Source organism: Crinia signifera, chromosome 4 (genome assembly GCF_055691185.1).
Source record: "Crinia signifera chromosome 4, ASM5569118v1, whole genome shotgun sequence".
NCBI classification, from domain to species: Eukaryota; Metazoa; Chordata; class Amphibia; order Anura; family Myobatrachidae; genus Crinia; species Crinia signifera.
This window is the reverse complement of record NC_139220.1, coordinates 38,702,348-38,721,113: the sequence shown is the minus strand read 5'-3', so window position 1 is coordinate 38,721,113 and position 18,766 is coordinate 38,702,348. Positions and strand designations below refer to the sequence as shown.

The following is an 18,766-nucleotide window of genomic DNA, read 5'->3' as shown; positions in this document are numbered from 1 at the left end:
AAAATCAGTGCAGATATCAATCCAACCAATGTATTGGTTGTCTACAACATAGCTGAGGCAGGCATTGGGCAGCGAGTATATCTATTCACTGGGAACTAAAAGTGTCACTGAGATATGAATCACCTCATGACTCCAAGATACCAATAGTTCCTTATGACTGGATGCGCTTGTCCACCCTAAATGTCCAATGACAACGGCTACACTGTGATAGCCGCCACACTGATTGGCCTACATAGTACGTCATGGGGATAGAGAGAGAGAGAGAGAGAGAGTAGGTTCTCACCGCACGTGCAGATGGGACAGCATTCTGGTCCAGGCCGGCACGTCATTCTGTACTCGGGTGGACACTTCCTGGTCTCCACGTCGTAGCAGGTCACATTTCTCTGCACTGTGAAGACTTCTCCATTCACTTTGGTGCATTCATTAATAATACATGGGTCAGAGAAAGACTTCCACTGCGCACCAACCTGCAATCACCCCCAAAAATTATTTTTGTGCAAAATGTTAATATAGTACGATGAACCTGATTCTGGATCATTCGCAAAAGCAAACTCCTTCTTTAATGGACAAAACCATGTGCACTGCAGGTGGGGCAGATGTAACATGTGCAGAGAGAGTAACATTTGGGTGAGGTGCGTACTTCCAACTGAGATCTCTATTGCAGTGTAAAAATAAAGCAGTTAGTATTTACCCTGCACAGAAACAAAATAACTCACCCAAATCGAGCTCTCTCTGCACATGTTACATCTGCCCCATTAATAAAATTTGCTTTTGCGAGTTAACCAGAATCAGGCCCTATATCTACTCTATAAACCACATAAAGGTCTGAATAAAACAAGAAAAAAGAATGTCTGTTAGTGATGTACAAGTGCACCACTTACAAGACATTCTTTATCTTGTTTTTTCTAATCCAATATTGTCCAATGGTAGCACACCCCATCATACGGTACATGAATTCATTTAGAATTTGATGTATCTTTGAATCTTTTCATGTGATTCTTACCTGTGCAACAGACACATCCAACAGTTTTACATAAGGGTCGGTATTATGCTGTGTGTCATTCCTCTATACATAACATAAGGATCGTAATGTATGATGGATTGTGATATATAACTTATTCAGTGTAAGTATTATAGTATATCTCCTCTATACACTACATAAGGCTCTGTATTGTGATATATAACATATGTGTGTAATGGTTTGCATTGCATTATGGGGGTTATTCTAATCCCTTTGCATTCCCTGTGCGTTCGCACGGCGGACCGATGGCGTGCGTCTGTGCGGGTCGGGTGCTTGGGGCTGGGCGTTCCCATGCAAATTGCGGGTGCAGGGTGCGGGCAGCTGACCGCAAGAACAGTACTTTAGTTCAGGATCCAGACCATTGGGATCCCATAGGGTTCCGTGTCTTGCTAAAGGACACTTACTGAATAGTACTGAGTGTCACCAGCATCAAAGTCTCCCCTTCGTCCCTTATAGGGCACCTCCTGTTCACACACTGCTTTTTTGCAGGTTCCACAGCACTCATCTTCCTTGGTTACATATTTGAAGGCCTACAAAAGGAAAAAGGAAACACATAACAATATAATTTGCTTTAATACATTTATGAAGGTATGCTACAGTACAGTATATTTATAAAAGTAAAATAGGACTTTTTACATACTGACAATTTATTCTATTGGGTCCTTTGGACATTAGCACTGCAGTACAGCAGTAGTGCAAGGAGCCTTAGCACTCTCCAATCAGCAGCTTTGACAAACCCCCCCCCTTCCCCCCAACTCTATTCCTCCATTGGCCAACCTGTAAGCCAAAATGACTGATTCTAAATGCACAGGATCCTCGCACTGTTGCTATACCCCAGTCTCCTGTGTCCCCAAGAAGGAAAGAGAAATGATATATTAAATATTTTGAAATCTATTATATTGAAATACCTAGGAGTAAAAGTACTAAAGCTTCTAAAAAATAAAGAGGTGTTGTTGCCAATAGCAACCAATCAGATAATGTATGTCATTTTCTGGGATTCAATAGGGAAATGATAGATAGAATATGATTCAGGGTTCGCAAATACTCGCTATAGCGAGTATTTTACCCACTTTGGAGCACCAGGGACCCATTTTTTATGAATGGCCATTTCGGCTTGCACGCCATGTTAATATGTGTGACAAGGGCGGAGGGATCTGTTTCCCCCTCAGTTGTGATGCGACCGTGGAGAAGACACAGCGTGACTTACGGCCGCTTCATACATCTGCTGGGCGTGAAAATGAAAAGGTCCCTGTCACCGCAGAGTCATAGGCAGCAGTGCATGGAAGCCGCGTAAGCTGGCTCCTGTACTGTGCCTAAACAACAGCCGGCTGGAGCCAACACCAGAAGCAGCTGCTCAGCAGGGGAACAGAACTGCGGCTGGTGTGAGGACGGAGCACGAGGAACTGAAACTAGCATTGGGGGCCAGAACCAGGGAGGTGTGACAGTGAGGATGGAGCAGACCCGGGCAGGAAGTAGAGGTAAGAGGGGTGCGTGGTCCATTTAGCAGGCTGCTTGGCTTTGTCATGTAAGGGGATTTATTGCTAGCAGGACTCGGGCTGCAGACTTCCCTCTTCCTCTCCTACCTTGCGGTGCTGCTCTCTTGTGTGTTACTGTCACCTCCTCCAGGTTCTGAGTGCTGGTTGTTATTGGCCCACTTGTCCCCTCCTCCCCTCACTGCATGGCTGACAGAGAGGCTGCAGCTCACCAATTAACTCTTAACAGGCAGAGCTGCCTGTAGGAGAGGAGCCTATAGACTCTGCTGGGATTTCACTAACCATATCCCTCCTGTTCCTGCTGCCATTACTTTTACAATCCTGATTGGTGCAGCACAGGTGTCCCTATTCCGACATTATGCCTTTTTCTAGTATATGTGTATCTTGCTTTATGTGAGTGGGTAAATTGCCTATTGATTTTACCCCCTTCCCCCCCCCCACCAACCCACAATAGCCACAGTTTTGGGGTGCCCTTAGCTCAGCGTATATGCCATATGGAAGAGAGGAGGAGGCTTCTGTATGTGCCATGCTGGGGAAGGGACCCAGAAAAGGTCAAGTAGGACCCCGATTTTTGTAAGTGAGGGGTCCCAGGGACCCATGATTTTTTGGGGTTTTCGCGATCACTGATGATTGGTTGCACTAAACAACAACACCTCTTTTCATTTTTAGAATGAAATAGAATTGACCTATTAGACGTCATGATCTGCTAATAGCAACCAATAAGATTCTAGCTAGAATTTAGCTCTTAGCTTTTAGGAAAGTGTGGGCCTGAACAGCATTTCTAATGCACCAGACCAACTCATTATTTACCCTCATCCCAGTCCCCTCCCCTAAAAACAAATTACCTGGCACCTTTGGGTGCCTGGGTTTGCTGGAATTTGTGATGACACAGCAGCATCCCCTTTATAGATAAGAAAGTGTGACAAGGAATCGCATAGACTAGATTGAAACAAAGTCTGGTTCTTTATTTGTAGCAGGTAGACTGTATACCAGGATAACCGCTTGGCAATTCTAACATTACTACTGTAGGTTACAGCAAAGCAGTTCTCAGGTTACAGCAATGGCAGGTTTCACAAGGAAACACACAGGCTTCCCAAATAAGGGTACTCCAGAGAATAATCCCTAACGTAATTTCCACATTCCCCCCAGCCAATGGCCCAGCCACTAAAAGGCATTGGGAACATTGACCCTCTGCTCTGGACACTGCACCTCAGACCTGGGTTATTGATGGGTTGTTGGCATGTCGACCCGGTCAGATTTCTGTATGAAAGCTTCACAGTTTATAACCCGGGTCAACCAACCAGGCAATTAGAACCCGGGTCAGACCCAGGATTGAGATTCCAGATCTGACCCTGCTTTCCAATGTAAAAGAGATATTAGATGTATGTTTACAACTTGAGAGCAACAAATTGTCTATGTCTAATATAGTATTGAATAATATGGAGGTAAAATAAATGATACTCTGTAAAAATAAATAAATGGAAATTATATTAAATCTAAACAAATAGAAAAATATATCACTCTGGCTAATTATTGTTCTGTGAATTAGAATGTCAGAGAGAACCAATGTGCTGCACTTCCTGTCCATATGGGTGTTATCTGTTGTCTGCTGATCATAACCTTAATGGTAGCAAACAAAAGCGTAGTTCTTACGGGAATCCAGGTGCTTGTCAGGCTGCTTAACTGTAATTAATATGAAGGATAGAGTGATAATAGAGACGCCTTGAGTCATCCTATGCGTGTATGCAACTGTACTGAGCACAACGCAAAAAACAGCTGGCAACTGCTGGTTACATAATGGCCTAATTCAACCTGGATCACAAAGCACATTTTTTCTCTAATTTCGGCTTTGTCTGCAGCGTCATCGGCACCTGACCATCGGCACCTGACCAGCAATTCACTGGGAGCTACCCACGCTGCCCTCAGACATCAGTGATCATCTGCCCTGTGCTTACATGGGTGGAGTAAGCAGCGACATTAATCCTACAGGCATTAGCGAGAACCCCTGAGTACACAGCCAGCATGTCGGCATGTCATCCCTGCGGTTCTCCATAGGGATATTACCCTAACCCACTCTACAGTCAGCTCAAATCGGGTGTCAGCATCAGTACAATCAGTCTGCATCAGTAACTAGAAGACAATCCTAGGGGCAAAGTGGTAGATTTATGAAGCAGTGATAAGGGAGGAGAAGTTATAAAGTGCCTGGTACTTTATCACTGGCCAATCAGCTTCTGACTGTTAAGTTACAGGCTGGGTTTAAATAGGAGCTGATTGGCTGGTGATAAATTACAAGGCACTGTATCACTTCTCCTCCCTTATCACTGCTTCATAAATCTACCCCAAATTATGATGGGAGTAATGATCAAAGATGGGATGTTGCCCGTAACAACCAATCAGATTCTATTCTTATTTATTTACCACTTTCTAGAACATAATAGATATAGTCTGATTGGTTGCTATGGGAACATCCCATCTTGAATAGAACTCTCATCTTCGTAAATTTACCCCAGTGACAGTTGATGAATGAAAAATAACTAGTTGCTGGGGGGAAATGTACCAAACCTCCTGGCGAATAATGATGTATGTGGCCCGTAGAAACTAATCAAAGTCTTGCTTTATCATGTGCATTCTATAAAATGATAGCGGGAAGGGAAACTTTCAACAGTTGTCAAAGTTTTCACTTTTTCAAAAGTTGAATACATTGCCCCAGTATTTCCATCAACATCATTTAATCTAAAATTAGAAGGGCGAAAAACAAAAAAGTATAAAAATAAACTGGATATAATAAAAGGCAGGATTAGAGAAGAAAATGAAGCCATGGGTGTATGGGAAATTGTTACGAAAAAAGAATAGAGAGAGAGGTACTAGGTACATTTTATAGCCGCGTTTGAAAAATGACATCTAGGTGCCGATTGGTTGGTTCTTCACTGTATCACCCTACAAGCTTTCCTAAATCTCACCCTAGATTTGAAATTGAACATTTACTGTAGTTACAACTACTCTATGGTTAAGTTTTAATGTTGATCCGCTCCAGGATTTTCTAAGAGCAGGGGCAAACGCAGGATTGATAAGGAGGGGTTTCCATGTGTGTGTGCAAGTGTCTTTCTATATATGTGATGAGGTCAGCATCCCTGTGGCCAGGATTTTGGTGTTCAGTATACTGGCGCCGGAATGCCGTCTACCACCGGGAGACCAGCAACGGAATCTTGAAATCAATTGAGATTCTGCTGCCAGGATGCTGAACTGCAGTACATGGGCAGCAGGAACATGTGCCCAGGAAGGGGGAGTTAGGTTTAAGTACCAGTGGTTGGACGTAGGCAGTACAGGGGTTGGCATTAAGGGTTAGGCTATCAGTAGGGGGGGTTAAGGTCATCCATATATATCGTGTGTGTGTGTGTATATATATATATATTCCAGTAATTAGAGGTAAGCACAACCAACATGCAAGTAAAAAGTAATTTTAAAAGAATCATCCAAAATAAGCAAATACAAAGTTCATATTCCAGTGGAGACAAAAAGATCCAATAAGGTCCATATACTTATCAATAAAATGCAAAGTCGGACAAATATATATAATACTGTATGTGTGTGCATGTGTTATGTTGTTGCTGTACATACTGTGTATATACACCACTTGAGAGAGAGAGAGTAGACAGATAAAATACATAACAATAATACTAGTTTCCACTGTAGTATCCCAGCTCCTGAATGTGATGGCTGGAATCAGGTCTCTCCCCCACCCTGCTGCCTGCTCCTGCCTCCGAGCCATCTTCTAAGTTCTTCCTCAGTCAACGAGCTCAGCTTTCACTATGTGCTCAAAGCAGAGCACAAAAGGAAAGGAGGACATCTAGAGGCACCTGGTGGTACTGCAGTGAGCAATGACAACAGCTTCCTCGTGTATGCCGGCTAACACAGCACATGAGATCCGTCCTCTCTCTCAGAGAAGTGGAGAGTCACAGCAGTGATCAGGGGGGTTTCTGTGTACTCAGAACCCCCCCCCCCCCCCCCTGCGCTACTGAAGAGCCACCAACATTTTTATCCAACTAGCAGCCTGTATTTATATGTAAAAGCATTATGCCTTGTCCTGAATATCACACAACACTGATATATAACTTTATATTAGTTACAAGGCATTTAAGTTATAATAAACGCATCACTGTGAATGATTCCTGACCTTACAATCCCATAAAATTCTATTTCATCCATCGGATGTATGTAAACGTCACATCAGAGCCTTCACGGACAAAGACGGTTTCTTACGAAATTCCATAAAGGGTCAGTGCTAGTTTTCTAATGACAGCATAGTAAATTATCTAGCACTAGACAACAACACGGCTTTGCTAGTGGCCCCAAAGCACCATAACACGTATAAGTCGCACCCTTGGCCACCCAAGAAGACCTGCCATGCACACAGTGGATACCTGGCCCAGTCTTCCAACTATTACATTGCTTTTTTTCAGCTAGAACGTGTCGGAATGGGGGAAAACTTTGAAGCACTTATGAAAGAGAGGCCATAAAAGACAGAGTACTCATTGTTCCTCATAGATATTCTCAAACATTCTCTATAAAGTCAACACACTTCTGAGTATAGAAGTGCCTTGGAATATATTATAAACTAAAGTGAAGCTTTTCGGGTGAGTTCCAACCGTGAAAAGAATGTGGTGGATTTCTCGGAACCGTGCTGCGAAATGAATCACGCAGAACTATCACTGTTTATACATGTTAAGACTGGTGCCTACATTACACTGAGCCACTGCCTTGGCACATCCACTGCTCCTTAATGAGAACCAGTCATTTTTCCACTACTAAGACACAAAGGAGTCACAAGACAGTCCGACTGACCTGAAATGAGGTCTAGAATTGTGCCCATCTTAGTAATAGGATGCTGTGTAAGTATAGCCCCGGAGATCTAGAACAGCTTATGAATTTGGACCTAAATTGACAAAAACACCTGTATCTATTCATTTTTGTTTAATTGCTCAACCTTGCACCTCAGCCTGGCCGCAATGCTATTAAATAGGTACAAGTTTTGTTTTTTTAAATTAAATACATATAACCTCATAGCCACAGTAATACTTCATACTGCCTAGCATTGTCAGCAACTTGGAGGGTATGTAAGTATTCATTGCGGCAGACTGAGAACCTTGGAACAAAGGCGTACAAAGCTGGCATCCCAATATTTGGAGCAACACAGCGTGGGAAACAATGTCAATGCCCTAGTGTCACCTATTTCTGGTTAGGGATGGCCATTGACCATGGATGATTCTAAATCATCGATGGTTTATGGTCGATATAGAATAGTTTTGCCATCGATGGGGGAGAACCAGATGGTTTCCCTCCATCAATGTCAAGCATAAACGAATAGTTTTTTGTTCTTTTTTTCCCCAAGGGACATGGAGCACAGCATAGCTCCGCCCTGACACCCATGAAGCCCCATGCTTTGATTGGCCCACAGGCCATTCAGTCAAAGAAAATGGATGACCATCGATAGGTAAAAACATTGATGGTCATCCTTTGCATAGTATGCCACTATCGGTTGCCACGTTGGCCATCCCTATTTCTGGTTTGTGGGGTGCCTAGAAGGGCATCCAGCTTCCTGCACCAATCCTGTGTCATCGTGAAGTCACATGTGCTGTGGGCGGAGGCTGTGGGAGCTGGCCTACATTAGGTAACAGAAAAGCCTTAACTTTAAATGAATGATTGCTTATAATTGCAAACAATTAATTTTTACAAGTGATACGGTATACTGTGTCTGATGTATATGTGGCATGTTTATGTAGATAAACACAAGTATCTGATGTAAAAGCAGTGCAATACAACACTTTTATGTACTTACTGGACCACAGATTCTGTTACATGGCTTCCTCACACACTCCGCTACGTGAAGACCTGTAACGGGATCGGTTATGTCTGTACACCTGCAGTTTTGGCAGCCATCTTCCCACAGACTTCCCACACGATACAGATTGTTCTTATGCATGCAGACCTGTAATGTACAACAGCATAAAAAATAATCACTAAACCCATTTCTAGAAAAACATTTAGGTGGCTAAAACAATGGGCCCTATTCAGATCAGATTGCTGCTGAGTGAATTAGCAAGGCCCAGCGAACAGGCAGACGCTGCCCCGCTATAGAAAAATAGATGTGTACGGCTAACGAAGGTTTTGCAGCCAAGCAAAATGTCCAAAACTATGTTACCCAGGAACATACTAGGCAGCAGTGATGAAAACATCCATATCCGGCCTTGACCTGACGTCGCATATCCTCCCATAAACCGCTTGGGCCCGCCTCCTTTTCCGAGACAATCCCAGAACTTTTTCTGCCACAACTGCATTTTTCTTAGCACTCCCACCAAACAGCCGGTTAACACCCCCAGATGACTACTTCCTGTCAATCATCTTACGAATGGAAAAAAGTCGCAGGATCTCTTTGCTAGCAGGCAACTTGCATGCATACTATGGGACATTGGCATGCGCAGTCTATTGATAATAGTCCGCTGTGCAAATTCGCACAGCACAAATAAGGTCTGAATCGGGCCCAATGAATTAGCTATTTATAGCGTTTATTGGCCATTCCAACCCACAGGTGCACAAACACGGGATTTCAGGGCATAAAATGAAAGGGCAGCACTATGCGGCATAAAATGAAAGGGCAGCACTATGCGGCATAAAATGAAAGGGCAGCACTATGCGGCATAAAATGAAAGGGCAGCACTATGCGGCATAAAATGAAAGGGTGGCTCTTTCTCACCTTGAAAAGGATCGGGGCATTGGGGTTGGTATGCTGTCACTGGGTCGACAGTCACTAGGTGGACCACTAATGTTTGGCAGTGACTAGGTCGACACCTTGAAATGGTCAACATACCCAAGGTCGACATTGACAAAAGGTCATCACAATCTTACGGTCTACAAGAATACGGTCAACATGAGTTTTTCATGTTTTTATTCCAAAAAAGGTGGGTTTTCATACTTTACTATCCAAGTGGGCATAGAGTGGGAATACAATAGTGTGCCGTGGGCATAGATATAGTCAACCTTATTCATGTCGACCAGATCTATGTTGATCATAAGCCTATTCTACATTGGGAGCGTTCTGCATTGATAATATACTCCCTCCTTTATCTGGCCAGCCTACAGCTCCCGATGCGTGTACCCATGTCTCTCACCTTATCCGCGGCACAGCTGACAGTTGCACAGCCGCACTCGTTGACATGGGTGGAGGACAGGTATCCATCTGGACAGGTGTCGGTGGAGTTGGAACAGCTACAAGTGCACTCGTATGTATCACAGCACTCGGTGCTCTTCCTGGTCAGCTTCTTGTATGCCGGGCAGCTGGGGCGTCTCAGCACCGGGCAGGTTTCTCTCCTGCAGGCTGGTAATATGGAACACAAGGCATTACAATGACATGGATGCCCTCTCAATAGAATAAGGTGCATTCCAATTCTAAGCAGGGTATCCCAACTCCTGGATGTATGGCTTACTGGGTATCCGTTTCACCGGTATAAGGTAGACAGTCAACAATATGCATTAGGTCGGCATGTTAAAAGGTCAATAGTTTCAAGGGTTGACACACGCACAATCTCGACACAAGTTCAACTTTTTCATCCTTGACCATCATCCTTGACCATTCACGTGGACTATGATTGGGAATAGACACCTTGCCCAGGGCATAGAGGGCTAACAGTACATTAATTGGGGTTATATGCAGTTTAATGTTAGAAAAGACACTCAAAGGAAGCTGGGGTTGGACGGGTGAAGCCTGGTTGCCTTCACCTGTCTTCTAAATTCCATATGGAAGGGAATAAAAGGAGGCAGGTCAATGAAAAGAGCAGGGCCTGTCCCAGCAGGCCCATTAATGCCCCACATGCTGGGACTTGTGGTTCTCCAAGTCCCAGCATGCGGGGGAGGTCTGCTGGCACTTGTAGTTCTCCTGTATAAAGCAATGTTAGGATGTCAGATTTAACCCTATCAGGCCGGCGTCCACTGGCCACGGACGCCGGTGACAGCTTTAGTAAATTTTCCCCTTATGGGGTTCATTTATTAAGATGGGAGTTCTGTTGAAGATGGGATGTTGCTATGGGCAACCAATCAGAATCTACTTATTTATTTAGCACCTTCTAGAAGATAATAGAATCGGATTGGTTGTCCAGAGCAACATCCAATTTTCAATGAAACTCCCATCTTAGTAAATTCCCCCCCTTAGTGTCTCTTTGGGCTAACGGACAGACTTTTACTGTAAAATGTATAAAAGTGGCATTAGCAGCATCTGAAGCAGGCACGTAACACTAAATCGCCAGCAGAAGATGGCGCAGTGATGCATACCTCCAAACTGTCTTTTGCGGGACCGTCCCATTTTTTTCGGACAGTCACGTGTCCCACCCGGGGCCGGCAGTGTCCTGCGGTGGTGGAGCAGTTGGAAGTCCCCCCTGCCTGCCGCTGCTCTGCGCAGTGAAACAGAGGGGCTGGGGGCATGGCCAGCAGCTCACACAGCGCTGGAGATGCCACCATAGAGATAATAATGGGGCGTGGCTTGCGGCTGCGTCATCCCCACGAGGCCACGACCCCTTCAACCACTGCCACGTCCCTATTCCCAATCTTTATGTTTAGAATGTTTGGAGGTATTGCAATGTTAAACCAGTGATTTTCAGCCTTTTTACCTTGCGGCACACCTAAATAAGCTTTTAAAATTGCCAAGGCACACCATGAGATCCCAACAGGGCAAAACGCATTGGCCCCCACAGGAAAAAACCAAACCTATTGGGCCCAATATAAAAAAACAATCACACTGGTCCCCAGAGGTAACAAAAATAAAATACATTGGCCCTTTACATGAAAAGAAGAGACCAGTAAATAACAGTTGAACTGGTGGTGGCTGTAAACTGGTTTGGGCATCTCTAGATCTGGGGGCACACTTGAGAACGGTGCAAGGCACACTAGTGTACCACGGCACAGGGGTTGAAAAAATCTGTGTTAAGCCATGTCTGGGGAACTAGAGTTGCCAGATCATCTCTGGGGCCCCTTCCCTCCGGGGCCCACAGTCAATGTCAGCAATGGTGCTCATTCCTCTAGTCATATAGAAGGAAAATTGTTAAATGCTCATAAAATTATTCAGATCCTAAACCATGCGCTGGAAACAAATCTTTCTATCTCCCTTCTCTGAAATCCACCTGATGTGTCAATCTGATATTCTATCCACCCTTTTGGTCATGACAGTAGAATATACAATTCATAGGACATGGTGTGCAGGACTTGTACTGCGGTCTCCTAGCAATGAACACAAACACTGGGAGTCACAGCTCATTAATTTGCAGAACTGTATGCTTGGCACTTCAATGTAGCCGTTATTGTGTTATTGATAACACAGGACTATCATCAGAATGTTATTCTTTTTCATCACATAACTGGATTCAATATTCAAAAATGACATCACTATTAACTATGAATAAACGAGTTACTCTGCAGTGATGTCAGTGTAATTTACAGGAGATTACACTGCATAGAATCGTATTACACCTTTCATTGTACAGTACATTACACGGTTGTAGCTACATTGTGTTATATTGCATTACAATTCTGTGTCAGCGGGATAGAACAAACAGCGCCATCTGCTGGCTTTAAGGATGAATTTTCTAAAACATTTAATAATCCCTGTGGAACTCTCGGGATGATGCACTTTTCCTGAACATGACAGATATTTCATCAGCGGGAAAGGTAAGAAGCCTTCTAAAAAGGGGAAAACATGGACCACTGGAGATGTTGGCCATAGCAACCAATCAGCTGCTACCTATCGTCAAGTACATTCTATAAAATTAAAAGTAGAAGCTGATTTTTTGCTATGGTAAACCTCTCCATTTGTCCATATTCTCCACTCTAGAAGGCTTGATTCATTTTTCCCTATTTGCAAAGTTATGGATAGTAAAAAAAATAAGGTTAAAATAGATTAATGATTCACTAACAACAGAGTTAAAACATACCTCCCAACGTGACCTTCTCCAGGAGGGACACAATGCTTTGCTCCTGGACTTTCCCTTTAATGTATGATTACCCTCATCTGTGTTGAACAGGTAAATTGCTAAGAAAGGCTTGTCAAGTCCAGAAGCAGAGCAATGTGTCCCTCCTGCAGAGGGTCCTGTTGGGAGGTATGGTTAATGGATAAAGCCACCCTTTTCAGTTTCTTTTACAGTAATTGCTACCAATGGAGTTACAGTATATAAGCTCATACAGGTAAGGGAGATAATCACACTAAATTAGGGGTTCCCAAACTTGGTCCTCAAGGACCCCCAACACATACTTGCCTACTTTTGAAAACTAGTTTCAGGGAGATTATAGTTGGTAATAGAAAGTCGCAAAGCGCCCCTGGGGGTGTGTCATGCTCCAACCAAAGGGCGTGTCTAGTTCCATATATGGAAAGATTGTGAAAAGAGATTGTGAACGTGGCACCTACAAGCGTGGCTGTGTAATTTAAAATGACTTATATCCAAATGTAGATGAGCCCCAAAGCAGTTAGTGAGAGCTACTATACTTGGTAAAGTGCTGGGAAATGGTGCTGATGATTCAATGTAAATGTATGTATCTCTCATTCCTTTTTTTTCACCAAAAATGTAACAGTGTAATGTGGGCTAGGTGACATGAGGGAGATTGCTAGACTAATGAGGGAGAGAGGGAGATTGCTGATATTTCAGGGAGTCTCCTGCAGAATGCAGGAGGGTAGTTTTCAAAAGTAGGCAAGCATGGATTAATGGTGCCCATACACGGTGCGATCATTGCATGCGTTTTGAACGTGATCGCATCACATCTCATTGCATGCGATGCGACGTGATCTGAAGCTAGTTAAAAAACTATGCTTAAACAGTTGAAAGAATTAGACATGGAACAGGGGGGTAAAATATGGAGACAATATGGAATTAGTTCTATTGGTCAGCTCCATATTAATAACCTGTTTAAAAGTTTCATGCAATTACAAAGTGAGTTTGCCCTGCCCCAAAAGATGTTTTTTAGATACTTACAACTATGGAGCGCTATAGTCCAACTAACTAGTGGTGATAACATGCTAATTGTTGAAACCCCTGTAAAGAAGTTTATAAATAATCTAAGTAGGGGGAAGAGAGTGTCAAAAATGTATAAATATTTGTTGGCCATTAATCAAAGTAATGATCTCCCTGAACTAAGAACTAAATGGATAGTAGATATCCCAGAAATAAGTGAGGATGACTGGAAGAGAGCACTGTCTGTACCAAGGGAGGCGACTAACTCACTCAGAGTTCAGCAGGTTCAAATAAACATTTTACACAGAACCTATATGTCCCCGGTAAAAATGAGTAAATTTACAACTAATAAACTGAATAATTGCCCAAAATGTCGGGAGTTCTTTCATTTGCTGTGGCAATGTAAACAGGTTCAATCCTTTTGGCAAAAAGTAAGGAAGAAACTCGTTGACCTTGAAGTGCCAGGCCATTGTTTTCATCCAAAAAGTTGCTTATTGGGTATATGGCCTAAAGAAAATATGACAACAGAGGGGAGACAAAACGCCATAAATATGTGTGCAATAGCGAAAGTTGTCATAGCTCGATCCTGGATGGCGAAAGAGGGCCCCGATATTTTGGAATGGATAGGACTGGTAAATAGAATAATAGAACACGAAAAATATATATATATATCGAGAAGTTCGGTAGAGAAATTTTATAATATATGGGGCAGTTGGTAGCATATGGGGTGAGGATATGGGGCTTGGGGAACGGTATTGGTTATTAGTTGAGTTAAGAATTATACAATAAGTAAAGGATGTTAAATTATAGATCACAATTGAACACTAGTTGAAATATGAATTGGTTCACATAAACAGTATAGAGAAAGAATGGTCGATCACGGGAAACAGAAGAAGTTTAAAAAAGTCACGAAACACTTTGCAATACAAGTGGTAGGCACTATAATAATATGTAAAAGAATATAGAAATAGTATAAACACAGGGTGTTGGAACGGTTCATTCCCGGATATAGGGGATAGTAGGATAAAAGGAGGGTTAATATGAGTTCATCAACAACGGAAAGAGGAGGATCGACATCCTCGACGGCAGAATGAAGGGCTTATAAAATAGATTGGCTTAAGAACATAGTTAAACTTATAAGAATGGCAAAGAGTTTAGTTGATAGATAGGCGAAACCAGAGGGATAATGAGCCACTTAAGAAATTAAAAAGTGTGAATATAGGAATGGATGATATATGATAAAGTAGTAAATAAGTACAAGCGGCAAGCATTGTTATGAATGTATAATGTAACGTTTCAGGTTTTTTTTGTTGTTGTTTTGTTTGATTTCTCTTTTTTTTGTGTGATTTCTTTTTTATTTTTATTTTTTTATGCTGATGTCAGTATTTGTATGTATAAAAATAAATAAATTGAACTCTTAAAAAAGTGAAAAAAAAACAAAAACAACGGTACTTGTTTCCTAGCACGGCCACACCGATTAAGATCGGGGTGGTCGGGCTGAAAAAAATCGGGTCGGTCGCATCACATGCGATTTGGTCGCATGCGATGCGATCGACGCGACCGACCGATTTTTGACCCGATTTTTTCATTAAATCCAATGTAAATTGGGTCCCTGGGACCCAATTTTACATTGGATTGAATGAAAAAAATTCCCAACCCCCCCAAATTCAAGCGCGTAAACAGCAGCCCACGATAGACGGCAACCCGAAGCGTGGCGAGCGCAGCGAGCCCGCGAGGGGCGGCGGTACGCGTCCTCCGACCTTTTCATGCCCTACTATCCACTAGGGCGTGGAGTGAGAATAGAATAGTGTGGCGAGCGCAGCGAGCCACCGAGCCCGAAGCGTGGCGAGCGCAGCGAGCCCCGCGAGGGGACGCGGATACCTTCACAGGTAAACGCGTCCCTTCGCGGGCTTCACAGGTGTCCGCGTCGCCACGGACACCTGTGAAGCCCGCAAGGGGACGCGTATAACTGTGAAGGTATCCGCGTCCCCTCGCGGGGCTCGCTGCGCTCACCACGCTTCGGGCTCGGTGGCTCGCTGCGCTCGCCACACTATTCTATTCTCACTCCACGCCCTAGTGGATAGTAGGGCATGAAAAGGTCGGAGGTCGTGGGGCGACGACGGGGACATCTATAATGTGAAATGGGTCATATTGGCCCATTTCACATTTTTTGACATTTTTACACCTTTTCAATGTTAAAAAAATTTTTAACATTGAATCCTATGCAAAAATCGGGGGCATCGCGTCGGTCGCGTCGGGACCAATGTTAATGGTCCCGACCGACGCGATGCCCCCGATATTTAATGTTAAAAAATTTTTTAACATTGAAGTCAATGTAAATATCGGGGGCATCGCGTCGGTCGCGTCGGGACCAATGTTAATGGTCCCGACCGACGCGATGCCCCCGATTTTTGTTTCCTAGCCGGCAAAATGGACCTGATTTCAAAAGAAATCGGGTCCATCGGGGTAATCGTGTCCCTTAATTAAGGGACACGATTACTTAAGATTGTGGCCGTGCTAGGAAACAAGTACCAAAACAACTATGTGCAGCACATACTTTTTGAACTGTGCGATGGGATGTATGGGCAACTTAAAGACATCTTTGTACTTAATACAGGTGGCGGCTGTGGAATGTCTAAGACACCACATCCACACTTTCACTTGATGGGCTGGAAAGTGGGTATTGGTGGCAGTGTGGGATTGGGGGGGGGGGGGGGGGGCAGCAGACTGAAGTTTTCAAGTATAGTGTATCCAGTATACAGAGAAGTGAAGCCTACATTCAAATGTCGTAAATACAGAAGAGGGCATTGGAATTTGCAGAGCATATCTGATTTCCTCCTGGGATGACTCGCCATGTGTGCATTGTCTCTCTCACCAGTGACCAATAGAGGGAGATGTTCCAAACACCAACACCTGTCTTCTTTAGGTTTGAGACATCTCTCCCCAAATACTTTAACAAAGCCCTGCCGGCCTTCCTTTGTGTCCATGGCAAATCCGCTAAATATTTCGTTTATCTTTCAGGCTATGAAATCCCATCAATACAAGTTTTCTTTCTGCACGTAAATATGTGTACATCCATGTATGTGACTGGAGCAGCTGTAATATCGGACGGCCCCCGTACTCTACAGTCAGGAACATATGCTCGTACACTGGTTCAGGATCTCTGGAGCTTTCCCAACTTTCCCGTGTGAAAAGCCTTTTCTTGGTGTTATAGCCTCTGCATGGAAGCTCACTGCTTTGGAATGTGTGCAGAAAATCCTTAGCCAAGCTGGTGGTATGGAATTGGAGTTTGGTTAATAATACGGAGGGATAAAGGGAATGAAGGGTCTCGCAGTACAATATAAAATGAATCAGTTTCAAAACCAAAGGTCATCTGTTGAAAGAAGTCTCTTAATAAACAGAGCCCTGTAACGAGCAGCGGAACACATATTTTCTCAGATTCTGTATTTATGGCAGCTAAAGTATTAGGTTTACCAAAATAATGCTGGCCGGAGATCAACACCCCTATCAGATGATATACATAGACGGAGGGAGAATAAGTGCGTTTGTGTGTTTGTACAACACACACATTTATAAATACGGATATGGGATATTTATTTTTAAAACGCTTGGGTTTTAGCTTTTTTCATAAAATTGTTTTGCAAAATTTGGAGAATCATCAATAAAATAATCTAGAAAAAACTCAAAAGTGTCAAATCGAATGTGTTTAACCCATACTTGCCGACTTTTTAAATTTGCCTCCCCGGGAGAAGCCCAGAGAGGACAGTCGAATCTCCTGGTCGGGAGGGCGGGGCTGATGACTCAGAGCTTCGCCCCCAATCCACACAAACCCCGCGATTTTTGGGTCTGCGAGTAGGGGGTGGGGCTAAAATTAAGCAAAATGAAGCATTTTGCGTCATTTTAGTCCCGCCCCCTCCCACGGACCTGCAAATTTCTGCATTTCTTTCCAGTGGCTCCGAGGGGAGTGCGGGAGACTTGCCCACCTTCCCGGGGATTTTCGGGAACCTCACGGCCATTCCAGGAGGGTAGGCAAGTATGGTTTAACACCCTGATTACAATTCCCGTGAACACCGGTTCGGAGGCAGTGATCGCGAGGGCTGCCATAAAGAATGATCAGATCCGCTAGTTTTGCCTGGAATCGTTACCTCGTATGCAAAAAGACCGCATACGATGTATCATATGAGATTCTACCACCCGGGTAGCTGCCGGGGAGCTCAAAGGAAATCATATGTGACTTCTCTCCTCGGAGGTCGCATCAGTGTAGTCTCTCAAATCTGGGGTTATATTTACTAAAGTGCGAGTTGATATAAGATGAGACTCTTGGTATTATCTTCTAAAAGGTGCAAAATAAACAAGTAGGCTAGGATTGGTTTCTTTAGGAAACATCTACACTTCTATAAACCAAAACTTAAGTAAATATATCCCTTGGTCACCATGGAACCAAACAGTGCATGTTTTCTAGATCGCTATGCTTCAAACCAACTATAAACCTGAATTATGAAACATGGTGATGTCACAAGCAGCCTCTAAGGAATAGTAAGAATAAGAATGCTCTTGTCTTATCCCCAAACCTTCATGTAGACGCAATTTCCTGCCCACAGTCCTGACTGTCTACTTGGGCTTCTGCCAGAAGAGTGACATGGAATTGCCTGGAAAGCGTGTGGATTGTGTTATATACATAATATTCTATCCCTTTGTAGGTCTCTGAAACAACATGATGCTCAATCCCAGTGGTGTAATGACTTACTGCACTCATAGTTTGGTCTGCAGTCTCTTGGGTTGGTCAGTACGGGCTCCAGTCCGTTGTCGCAGTGTGGCACAGGAGGGATCTCACAGGTGCTGGTATCGCAGACTGGAAGACAAACACAGCAAAAGTTTAGAAACAAAGTTGCAAAATATGACAATTACCTAACCGATGATCTAGACTCACGCATACTTACCAACATGACCCATTCCAGGAGGGACTATAGGCTCTGTTCCTGGACTTCCTTTCCAGTGGTAGTCACAGATGTGGTGCTGTACCACAGTCCATAATTCACATAGGGGAGCCCCACCAACTGCCACCCCATTTTCTGCCAAACACCACAGTTTGGGATTCACTGGCAGTTGGTGTAGATCCCCTATGTTAATTTTGGACCGTGCTACAGACCCACATCTGCAACTGCCACTGTCAGTGAAGTCCAGGAACAGAGCACTTTGACGCTCCTGGAATGGGTCATGTTGGGAGGTATGCTGTGGCACAGCACTAGAGTCTGATAGTGCTCAGA

At 43.7% G+C, this 18,766-nt stretch overlaps 1 protein-coding gene across 1 annotated transcript in view; it reads right to left on the bottom strand.

Moving 5' to 3' along the window:
- The window catches only part of VWF (von Willebrand factor), a 208,853-nt gene that overhangs the window by 43,238 nt on the left and 146,849 nt on the right, over positions 1-18,766 (bottom strand). Inside the window, exons 41-45 of the mRNA XM_083181600.1 lie at positions 18,247-18,351; positions 9,681-9,886; positions 8,351-8,500; positions 1,426-1,551; positions 284-467 (exon numbers count right to left, since the gene is read on the bottom strand). Of these exons, the coding sequence (XP_083037726.1) occupies positions 284-467; positions 1,426-1,551; positions 8,351-8,500; positions 9,681-9,886; positions 18,247-18,351 (771 nt within the window). The remainder of the gene's footprint in view (positions 1-283; positions 468-1,425; positions 1,552-8,350; positions 8,501-9,680; positions 9,887-18,246; positions 18,352-18,766) is intronic.